The following is a 12500-nucleotide window of genomic DNA, read 5'->3' as shown; positions in this document are numbered from 1 at the left end:
AGACTAAACCAGGACTGAAACGGGACTGAAAACAGGACTGAAGCAGGACTAAACCAGGACTAAAAACAGGACTGACTAAACAGGACTAAACCAGAGACTAAACCAGGACTAAACCAGACAGACTAAACAGACTAAACGGAAAACCAGGACTGAACCAGGACTGAACCAGGACTAACCAGGACTAAAAACAGGACTAAAAAACAGGACTGAACCAGGACTGAACCAGGACTGAACCAGGACCAGAGACTAAACCAGGACTAAACTAGGACTAAACCAGGACTAAAACCAGGACTAAACCAGGACTAAACCAGGACTAAACCAGGACTAAACCAGGACTAAACCAGAACTAAACCAGGACTAAACACAGGACTAAACCAGGACTGAAAACAGGACTAAACCAGGACTGAAACAGAACTAAAACCAGGACTAAACCAGGACTGAAACAGGACTAAACCAGGACTGAAACAGGACTAAACCAGAGACTAAACAAACCAGGACTAAACCAGGACTAAACCAGGACTAAACCAGGGACTAAACCAGGACTAAAACCAGGGACTAAACCAGGACTAAACCAGGACTGAAACAGGACTAAACCAGGACTGAAACAGGACTAAACCAGAGACTAAACCAGAGACTAAACCAGGACTAAACCAGAGACTAAACCAGGACTAAAACCAGGACTAAACCAGGGACTAAACCAGGACTAAAACCAGGGACTAAACCAGGACTAAAACCAGGGACTAAACCAGGACTAAAACCAGGACTAAACCAGGACTAAAACCAGGACTAAAACCAGGACTAAATCAGGACTAAACCAGGACTAAAAACAGGACTGAAACAGGACTGAAAACAGGACTGAAACAGGACTAAATCAGGACTAAACCAGGACTAAACCAGGACTAAAACCAGGACTAAACCAGGACTAAACCAGGACTAAACCAGGACTAAACCAGGACTAAACTAGGGACTAAACCAGGACTAAACCAGGACTGAAACAGGACTAAACCAGAACTAAACCAGGACTGAAACAGGACTAAAATCAGGACTAAAACAGAACTGAACCAGGACTTAAAGCAGGAACCACAGTCATAACGTCTTCATGGAGAAGAGCGTGTAACAAACCGTCTACAGAAAAGTCCCGCAGTGGAGCTTTAAGTCTCTCACACGTGTTTAAACAGTTTAAATGTTCTGACCCTCTGACCTCGACTTAATCCAATCGTCTCGTTGTGTCTGAAAATGTGGTTTATCCTGAAAACAAACGCAGCTGATGTAACCGCGGCAACAGCACACCCAAGTATTACGTAACATTTACAGACGGAATTAAACTGTTCTATCTGGATTATATTTATTTAATCTGACTCTGGGTTTTTACATACACCGAAAAAAGAGTTCAAACCAGGACTAAACCAGGACTAAATCAGGTCTAAACCAGGTCTAAACAAGGTCTAAACCAGGTCTAAACCAGGACTGAACCAAGTCTAAACCAGGACTAAAGTGAGACTAAACCAGGACTAAACCATGGACTAAACAAGGACTAAAACGGGGACTAAACCACGGACTAAAATGGGACTAAACAAGGACTAAACAAGAACTAGACCTGGACTAAACCAGGACTAAATCAGGTCTAGATTGAGGACTAAACCAGGACTAGAACAAGAACAAGAAATAAACCAGGACTTAACGAGAAATTAACCAGAACTAAACCCGAACTTGATAAAGACTTGACCAGGACAAAACCAGGACTATAAGAAGACCAGACAGAACTAGACCAGGACAAAACCAGGACTATAAGAAGACCAGACAGAACTAGACCAGGACTAGACCAGGACTAGACCAGGACTAGACCAGGACTAGACCAGGACTAGACCAGACCCAGACCAGGTCTAGCCCAGGCCCCTGCGGCGGGTCTTGGGTCTGTGGTCTGGTCTCTGTTGTCGTCGGTGGAGTTTAAAGTTTCACACTGGGTTAAATAATTGAGTGGTGTTTGTTTGCGTCGTCATGGAAACGGGCCGTTAGCCGTTAGCGTTAGCCTCCTCTGGTTTCTGAAAGGAGCTGGATCTGGGTCAGAGTCTGCGGGCGCCATTTTGAGGACTTTTCACCTCAGACCAGATTAACATCGAAATGTTTTAAGATTTAGAGAGAAATAAATAAAAGAATTAAGAGAGTAAAGCCACACACTGGAACATTACACATCTCCATGGAGACGACAACAACTATTATTACTATTACTACTACTACAACTATTACAAGTACTACTACTACTACTACTACTACAGCAGCTACTACTACTACAAGAACTACTACAAGTACTACTACAGCTACTACAACTACTACTACTACAGCAGCTACTACTACAACAAGAACTACTACAAGTACTACTACAGCTACTACAACTACTACTACTACAGCAGCTACTACTACTACTACTACAACAACTACTATTACTACAACTACTACTACTACTACTACTACTACTACTACTACAAGAACTACTACAACAACTACTACTACTACTACTACTACTACTACTACTACTACTACAGCTACTACTACTACTACTACTACAAGAACTACTACAACAACTACTATTACTACAACTACTACCACTACTACAACTACTACAGCTACTACTACTACAAGAACTACTACAAGTACTACTATTACTACTACTACTACTACTACTACTACTACTACAACAACTACTATTACTACAACTACTACTACTACAAGAACTACTACAAGTACTACTATTACTACTACTACTACTACTACTACTTCAAGTACAACAACTACTACTTCTACTGCTACTACAAGAACTACTACAAGTACTACTACTACTACTACTACTACTACTACTACTACAACTACAACAAGTACAACAACAACTACTACTACTACTGCTACTACTATTACTACAACAACTACTAGTACAAATACTACTAGTAATACAACTACTACAACTACTTTTACTACTACAAATACTACAAGTACTCCTTCAACTACTACTACTACTATAATAACTCCTGTTCATGTTTGTTGTTGTTGTTGTTGTTGTGGGAGGGCATCTGACTCTTTTCCTCTCCGTGTTTCAGGGGGGCGGGGTCTGAGTGGAGGACCAATCATCATTTTCCCAGAATTCCCAGATTTCCACGAGATTCAAGAAGAAGAACTTCACCATGTTCTCACCTACCTCACCTCCATACACAGGTACGGGACCGGGACCGAACCGGGACTGGACAAGACCAGGACTAGACCAAGACCACACCGGGATAGAACTGGGACCAGACCAGGACCAGACCGGGACTGAACCGAGACTAGACCAGGACTGGACTGGGACTGAACTGGGACCGGACCAGGACCAGACCGGGACTGAACCAAGACTGGACCAGGACCAGACCAGGACTGAACTGAGACCGGACTAGACCAGGACCAAACCAGGACCAAACTGGGACTGAACCGGGACTGGACCTGGATCTGTGGGTAAATGTTTCTTCTGGAGCGTGGTCAGTTTTGGTTGTCGTTTGTTGTTGGTCTCCATGGAAACAGGAGCTCTGTAATATGAAGCTCCGCCCCCTTCCCTGGAGCTTGACTCTTATTGGCTGAGCTCGTCCAGTCTGTGCCTGATCTGAGCCGCAGCAGCTGCACCGACACAGACTCAGACTCAGGGTCCCACAGAGAAACACAAGAACTGTAATGTGCCTCACGTCCACACGAGGGCAGCACCACACCACAGGTCACCTCACGGACACAAGAACTATACTGCTCCTGTCTGCTCCTGTCTGCACCTGTCTGCTCCTGTCTGCACCTGTCTGCTCCTGTCTGCTCCTGTCTGCTCCTGTCTGCTCCTGTCTGCTCCTGTCTGCTCCTGTCTGCTCCTGTCTGCACCTGTCTGCTCCTGTCTGCACCTGTCTGCTCCTGTCTGCTCCTGTCCTGCACCTGTCCTGCACCTGCCTGTCTGCACCTCCTGTCTGCTCCTGTCTGCTCCTGTCTGCACCTGTCTGCTCCTGTCTGCACCTGTCTGCTCCTGTCTGCTCCTGTCTGCTCCTGTCTGCACCTGCCTGCACCTGCCTGTCTGCTCCTGTCTGCACCTGTCTGCTGCCTGTCCTGCTCCTGTCTGCACCTGTCTGCACCTGTCTGCTCCTGTCTGCACCTGTCTGCTCTTGTGCCTTTAAAAAAAAAGATTCACATAAATAATCCATGATTTTCTTGTACATAAACCAGGACTAAAATGGGACTAAAACGGGTACTGAACCAGGTACTGAACTAGGACTCCACCAGGACTAAGCCAGGACAAAGCCAGGACCAAACCAGCTCTAAACCAGGACTAAACCAGGACTAAACCAGGACTAAGCCAGGTCTAAACCAGGTCTAAACCAGGTCTGAACCAGGTCTGAACCAGGACTGAACCAGGACTAAAACAGGTCTAAAACAGGTCTAAACCAAGACTAAACACGGACTAAAACAGGTTCTGGACCAGGTACTGAACTAGGACTAAACCAGGACTCAACCAGGTCTAACCCAGGAGTAAACTGGAATTAAACCAAGACTAAACCAGGACTAAACCAGGTCTAAAACAGGAAAAAATAAGGACTAAAATGGAACAAAACCAGGTCTAAAACAGGACTAAACCAGGTCTAAAACAGGACTAAACCAGGACCAAACCAGGTCTAAAATAGGACTAAACCAGGACTAAAAAAGGTCTAAAACAGGACTGAACCAGGACTGAACCAGCACTAAAACAGGACTAAACCAGGTCTAAACCAGGTCTAAACCAGGACTGAACCAGGACTAAACCAGGACTAAACCAAGACTAAAACAGGTTCTGAACCAGGGTCTTAATTAGGACAAAATCACAACTAAACCAGGACTAAAACGGGTTCTGGACCAGCTACTGAACTAGGACTAAACCAGGACTAAAACGGGTTCTGGACCAGGTACTGAACTAGGACTAAACCAGGACTCAACCAGGACTCAACCAGGTCTAAACCAGGACTAAAACAGGACAAAATCAGGACTAAAATGGAACAAAACCAGGTCTAAACCAGGACTAAACCAGGTCCAGTTTCTTTTCCTTCTCCCCAGTTAAACCACACGTTCTTCCTCTTCTTCCTCTCCCTCTTCTCTCTCTCTCTCTGTTCTGTTCATCCGTCTGTCATGGCGTCCCTTTCCTTTTCTTTTCTTTTTTTTTCTCGCTCACATCCCCCACTCTCCCGTGCCGCGCTCTGATTGGCCGAGCGCAGCCAGCAGTCCCGGGAATCCCGCGCCGTGATTGGCCGCTCTCACGCAGCGCTGCCGGGCCTGGGGGGGAGAGGGAGAGGAGGAGGAAGAGGAGGAGGAGGAGGAGGAGAGGAGGATGAAATGATGCGGTAAAGATGAAAAACGCCAAAGAAACGAAACGGCGAAACCGAAAAACGCCAAACTGAACCATGACGCCGCGATTCAACAACGTTCCACTCGGGATTCTGGGAAATTTCTCTCCTTTTCCTCCACGTTCCTGATTGGATTTGAGCCGGATTCAGACTGCAGACGTGAAGCATCAGCAACCGTTGGAAACCTGTTAGGAAAATGGGAATACACGGAATTTTTTTTCACAATTTAATCTCGGAATTACAAATTTTTTTATAATTTTCGTGAAATTTTTAGATGGATTGAAGATTTTTTTAGTTGTATTTGAATTTTTTTAAATTCCTATCTGCCTTTGACCTACCTGTTTCTGGATTAACACAAGAAACGACAATTTTAAGATTTTTTTTTATTGGAATTTACATTTTTTTTATAATTTCTCGTAAATTTTTTGGATTAAAAAAGAGGATGGCTTAAGCGTTTCTCGAGGTATTACCTTTGTTTTGTTTTGTACCTGAGTGAAGGTTAATGAGCATTTAAACTGATTTTACATTAAGACTATTTGAATTTTAAAAACAATTTCGCAGTTTTAAATCTTTACTTTTATTTTGAAATTTTAAACCAAATTGTCAGGCAAATTTTAACAGAAAATTTTAACAGAAGCAGTTTGTTGACATGACAAAATTATGGATTTAGCTCAAGATTTAGATTTATTTAAAATTTATTAATTGGTTTGGAAATTTCAAATCAAAAATAAAAATTTGTAAAGGTTTTTTAGAATTTTTTTACTTAATTACAACATGAAAATAGTGGATAATTAATATTTAGAATCAGATTTTTGTGCATAATTTGATTTGAAATGGAATTCACTTATTTGTTCATAAATTGACTAAATGAATAAAAAAAATCTGTTTTGAATTTCCCTTAACTATAAAATTTGTATTAAAATAAAAAAAATAAAATACACAGTTTAATACAATTTTATGGTTAATAAAAAAATATTTTCTGCTTGTTTTTTAATATTTATGTGTTAATTATTTTTGTTAAAGATCTAATATCACACTGTTCCATGTTCTGTAATACTGGAGCTTTAAATTAATATTTTTTGGTAAATTTATGACAAATTTAAATATTTTTGTGAATACTATTTCCGGGTCGTTTCTCCTCCAGATGTTTGTTTGTGTTTAGTTTAATTTAAATTAATAAAAGGGCCTGAGTCCGGTCATTTCGCCACAGTTGATGTGTGTTTTTCTCGTGAACATATGTGCGACGCTCACAATACCATTTCACAACAAAACGCAACGGAACGCGGCGCCAGCGTTTCCACGGCAACCGGGGAATTAGCATAGACCGGCTCCAAACGCCAAAACTACACCAAAACTACGCCAACACGCCAAATCTACGCCAACACGCCAAAACATCCACAAGGACACGCCAAAACATCGAAACAACAGAACAACAAAACGCCAAAACACGGAAACAACGAAACGGAGAAACGCAGACGGCTGCTCGTGTTTTTATTTACTGTAGTGGAGACGGGTTTAGTCCTGGTTTAGTCCTGGTTTAGTCCTGGTTTAGACCTGGTTTAGTCCTAGTTTAGTCCTGGGTTTAGTCCTGGTTTGGTCCTGGTTTGGTCCTGGTTCATTGACACACCAAAATAATAGTTTCGTTTGTTTCCATGGTGATGTTGTTCCTTTGTGTCTCTGTGGAGAATGTTCCTCAGTGTGGCTTTAACTTTCTCTCCCCGTGACACCTCCAGAAAGTTACACACTGTAGCTTTAAGTCTGTCAGTGCTCTGCAGACAGATCAGTCCTCCAGTCCGACCCCTGAACCAGGAGGTCACAGGTCCAGTTCCCTGTGGCTCGTTCACATGTTCTGCCAGTGTCTGTGAGCGGCTCTCAAATGTTTTAAATGTTTTAAATGTGTTTCTAAGTTTAGATTTGTAATATTTAAAATGTTTTTAAATGTGTCTCTGTGTTTGTTCCAGGACGGCGTCTGGAGGTCTGGGCTTCATCCTGGTCATCGACAGACGACTGGACCGATGGGCGGCGGTCAAGAGCACCCTGCTACGGATCGCAGTAAGACTCAACACGTACACGAGTACACAAGTATACAACACACACGAGTACACAAGTATACAACACACACGAGTACACAAGTATACAACACACACAAGTACACACGCAAGTAGGACGCAAGTACACAAGGACGTAAGGATGCAAGAACGCAAGTACACAAGAACGCAAGGATGCAAGAACGCAAGGACGCAAGTTCACAAGTTCACAAGTACGCAAGTACACTGTATACAGCTGTTATGGGTCACAGTAAGGGACAAAAGTTCATTCTCTATGTGGTTTAGACCTGATTTGATCCTGGTTCAGATCTGGTTTTAGTCCTGGTCTAGTTCTTGTTTGGGGCGACAGAGGCTCTGTGGTTGGAGTTGTCCAGGTTCTCTTGTTGTGTCTTTAGGCAGGACACTCTGGTTTGTCAAAGTCTGATCCCCTCAGAGCTGATCAGCTCAGCAGGTCTGGGTCTGGTCTGGTCCTGGTCTGGTCCTGGTCTGGTCCTGGTCTGGTCCTGGTCTGGTCCTGGTCTGGACTTGGATGGAGACTCTGTTAAAATCAGGAGCCACAGGAGACGCCAGTCACAAAAACTGTTGTGTCCTTAGGCAAGACACTTCACCAACACTGCCCTGTATGAAAGTGTTTTGTTTGTTTTTTTCAGTCTGAATATTTGTAAATGTGTAAATTAGATTTGTGTCGTGTGGTTTTGTTCCTGATTTGACTGAAACCCTCTCCTCCTCTGTCTGTGTCTCGTGTTCGTGTGTTGTTCGTGTGTCGTTCGTGTGTCGTTCGTGTGTCGTTCGTGTGTCGACATCGTTTAGCGTGTCCACTTATGCTGATGTATGATAATGAGATGCAAATGAGATGCTAATGAGACATGATTATAACGAGGTTTGGATCTTTGAACAGTCTCCAGAGACGCCGAATATTTAATTAACTCTAATCTAGTATTGACATTTTTACAGAAATATTGAAATTTAGATTTTTGTTTTAAAATCTAAATTTTAAATCCCTGGTTTAGTCCTGGTTCAGTCCTGGTTTAGTCCCTGGTTTAGTCCTTGTTTAGTCCTGGTTCTAGTCCTGGTTCAGTCCTTGGTTCAGTCCTTGGTTCAGTCTCCATGGACACTCTGGGCAGGTGAAGCTGTCTCTGTGACCTGAGTAAAGATGGCCGCTCGTGTCCTCTCGTCCGGGACATTTCAAACGGACCAATCAGAGCTCGGTGTGGAGTGGAGCTTGAAGGTGATTGATTCTCCCATGGGACAGAGAGAAGGTCACTCAAGGTCAAGAGCATGACTGAAAGAAACAGAGAGAGAGAGAGAGAAAAAGAGAGAGAGAGAGAGAGAGAGGGATGTAAAGAAGAGAGAGAGAGAGGGATAAAAGGAGGAGAGAGAAAGAGGGAGAGAGGAATGAAAAGAGGAGAGAGAGGGAGAGAGAGAGAGAGATGAAAGGAGGAGAGAGAGAAAGAAGGAGAGGAATGAAAAGAGAAAAAGAAGGAAAGGAATGAAAAGAGGAGAAAGAGGGAGGAGAGTGAGATATGTGTGGAGGTCTGGAGCAGGTCCAGCTCTGGTCAGTTGTTGGAGACTTGAGGCTCTGGTACAAACTGAACTACCACTGTGTCCTTTGGCAAGACACTTCACTCATGATGAACATGTGACACGTGTTTAAGCACGTGTGTGTGTGTGTGTGTGTGTGTGTGTGTGTATGTGTGTGTGTGTGTGTGTATGTGTGTGTGTGTGTGTGTGTGTGTGTATGTGTGTGTGTGTGTGTGTATGTGTGTGTGTGTGTGTATGTGTGTGTGTGTATGTGTGTGTGTGTGTGTATGTGTGTGTGTGTGTGTGTGTGTGTGTGTGTGTGTGTGTGTGTGTGTGTGTGTGTGTGTGTGTGTGTGTGTGTGTGTGTGTGTGTGTGTGTGTGTGTGTGTGTGTGTGTGTGTGTGTGTGTGTGTGTGTGTGCGCGTCAGTCGCTCTGGTTTGACATTTAACTTGTAGGTGATTTTATATTAGTTTTCTTTTTTATATATTTGTATTTCACGTTGGGAGAAGAATTTCCAAGACACAGATGTGTTTTTCCCTGTGCTGCTCTGTTCTTCTGGCTCTTCCACCTCGTCCACTGTGTGACTGACGCCGCCAACGTGAACATGACGTTTCCATCGCTCTTACTGTCGCGTTCTGTTTGAGTTTCCGGCAATGAGTGGAATTACCAAAATAAATAAATAAATAAATAAATAAATGGGATGTAGCACAAAATGTGAAAACAGGAGAATACCGCCTTGTAATCCACTTATTTCAACAAAGTAACTGTAATCCAATTACCACTCATTAAAACAGTAACTGTAACTGAATACAGTTACTCATCATTTGTACTCTGATTACTCTGGTACATGTAATCTGTTACTCCACAACACTAGTGGTATTATAAAATATATAAATACTAATTAATATTCAAATATTGTACAATATACTAGACTGTTAAATTAATTAATCAAAATAATTAAAATGATTAATTAAAAATCCTTTTTGAATTAAAGTGCATGAAAATAACATTCAAATAGCACAGCAGCTTTGGATTTAAAGTGCTAAAGGCAGTTCAATCATTTAAGGCACAATGTAAAGCTAAGTGGACACTAAAAGACAATAAAAGTCATCATTTGATGGTGATTACATGTCAAATTGGACCACAATAGTGCAACAGAAATGATTAGAAATTTGGCATAAACAAGGCCGGAGGCGGCTAGGCTAAGCTAACCATACAAACAAACAGAGACTGGGCGGGGCTTAACAATCCCGTCAGATCGTCACTATACGGCTCGCTTGGGCGCTCAAAGGGCGATGGTTTTTGGCTCCTACAAGTTGACATTTAAACATTTAAAACGGTGAGTTTAGTAACTTGTCATCGCGGATTGAAGCTAATTGAGGCTTAAAAACAAACCTGTAGCTCGCGTTTGTTTATCTCTCTCGCGTCTGCCGCGCTTCCGGGTTTCGCGCTAATATAAGATCCTAATTGGGCGGCCGCGGTCACATGATCGGACGCACGCAAAGGGACGCAAACAGAGAGCAGGAGCGAGGCAAGAGAGTTTGTTGCTAAGGCGGTTTTGTCACCCGCGTTACACCATCATCACATTCTGGAATCTAAAATAGTTTTGGAGCCTGAGAAGCTGTCGCCGTAGCAACGTGATGTTCTAATGCCGCCCCTGGATCTCCATGGTGATAGAACTCTGCTTGATGACATCATCAGAGAAGCACGACGCTGCTTTAAAGTAAACTTTGAGTGACAGAATACTTTTATTAATACTTTTACTACTGCTACTTCAAAGCAGCGCTCTGCTTTATGACATCATCAGTAAAGGACAAGCACAAAGCACAAAGCAACTTACTGTTTTGAAGAAGATTATAAGTGTAACACGAAACAAACACTACAGACATAGAATACTGCCACTTCTACTGCGTCTACTACGACTACTGCGTGTACTACGACTACTGCGTGTACTGCTACTAGAGCTACTACTGCACGTTTACACTAGAGCTTTTCTCTCTCTACTGCATATTTGAACAGAAAAAATGCCCTGGTTTTTTTTTAGAAAATCCCGACCTAAGGTCAAACGCCAAATCTTAGAGGCTGAGAACCAGGAACTGCACGAGAGGATCCAGAACTTAGAACATAAGAACCAGCAACAAAACGAGAGGAACCGAAACTTAGAAAATCAGAACGAGCAACAAAACGAGAGGATCCAAAACTTAGAAAATCAGAACGAGCAACAAAAACGAGAGGATCCAGAACTTAGAACATAAGAACCAGCAACAAAACGAGAGGAACCGAAACTTAGAAAATCAGAACGAGCAACAAAACGAGAGATCCAAAACTTAGAACAAAGAACCAGAAAAACAACAAAACGAGAGGATCCAAAACTTAGAAAATCAGAACGAGCAACAAAACGAGAGGATCCAAAACTTAGAAAATCAGAACGAGCAACAAAACGAGAGGATCCAAAACTTAGAAAATCAGAACCAGCAACAAAACGAGAGGAACCGAAACTTAGAAAATCAGAATCAGCAACAAAACGAGAGGATCCAAAACTTAGAAAATCAGAACGAGCAACAAAACGAGAGGATCCAAAACTTAGAAAATCAGAACGAGCAACAAAACGAGAGGATCCAAAACTTAGAACATAAGAATCAGCAACAAAACGAGAGGATCCAAAACTTAGAAAATCAGAATCAGCAACAAAACGAGAGGATCGACACCTTAATCGATCATAACCTCAAACTGCACGGAAGGATCCAAACCTTAAACAATCAGAACCAGGAACTGCATAAGTGGACCCGAAACACTGAAAATCAGAACCAGCAACTAAACGAGAAGATCCACTGCTTAAAAGATTCTACACTCGACCTGCACCAGAGCATCCATGACTTAGACCTTGAGAACCGAAACTTAGAAAATCTGAACCAGCAACAAAACGAGACGATCCAAATCTTAGAAAATCAGACCCAGCAACAAAACGAGAGGATCGGCACCTTAATAGATTGTAAATTTGAACTGGGCCAGAGGATCCAAAACTTAAACAATCAGAACAAAGATCTGTGCGAAAGGATCGAAATGTCCTCGGTTAAGAACCAGAAGCTACAGGAGGTGAACCGAAGCCTTTTACACACATCATCGACTTACACTTCGAAGAACAGACCGACAGGATCTGCTTGCAGCAGGAGTCGCTGGAGAAAGTTCAGATGAGGTGTGATGAAGCAGAAGGTGAAGTCAGCCCACACCTACGAGATCTGAAGGAGGAAGGTCAACAACATGCTCAGCTGAAAGACTCCCATTCAGAGCTCCTCAAAGCTGCCACCGAGCTCAACCCAGAGAAGGTGAATTTGAAGGAGGAGCTCGAAACGTTGAGGACAGGAGTCGGTTCCTCAGGCCCTCGGGAATTTTTATTTAAATCTTATAAGAAGAGCATGTCTGAAGATCTGAAAAGTGTGGAGAACAGGTTATCGGAGGAGTGTAGAGAGACAGAGAGACAACAACAGAGGAACACAGAACTGTCGGAGGAGATGGAGATTCTCTGTGATGAACATGAAAAGATCAAACAGGAGAAAACAC

General features: G+C 42.8%; 1 protein-coding gene across 1 annotated transcript in view; it reads left to right on the top strand.

Moving 5' to 3' along the window:
- The window catches only part of mcf2la (mcf.2 cell line derived transforming sequence-like a), a 70174-nt gene that overhangs the window by 18726 nt on the left and 38948 nt on the right, over window positions 1–12500 (top strand). Inside the window, exons 3-4 of the mRNA XM_055163834.1 lie at window positions 3093–3207; window positions 7331–7421. Of these exons, the coding sequence (XP_055019809.1) occupies window positions 3093–3207; window positions 7331–7421 (206 nt within the window). The remainder of the gene's footprint in view (window positions 1–3092; window positions 3208–7330; window positions 7422–12500) is intronic.

This window comes from Boleophthalmus pectinirostris, unplaced genomic scaffold (assembly GCF_026225935.1).
Source record: "Boleophthalmus pectinirostris isolate CB_2022bp ecotype Guang Dong unplaced genomic scaffold, ASM2622593v1 HiC_scaffold_11, whole genome shotgun sequence".
Lineage (NCBI taxonomy): Eukaryota > Metazoa > Chordata > Actinopteri > Gobiiformes > Gobiidae > Boleophthalmus > Boleophthalmus pectinirostris.
This window is presented reverse-complemented; position numbering and strand designations above follow the sequence as displayed.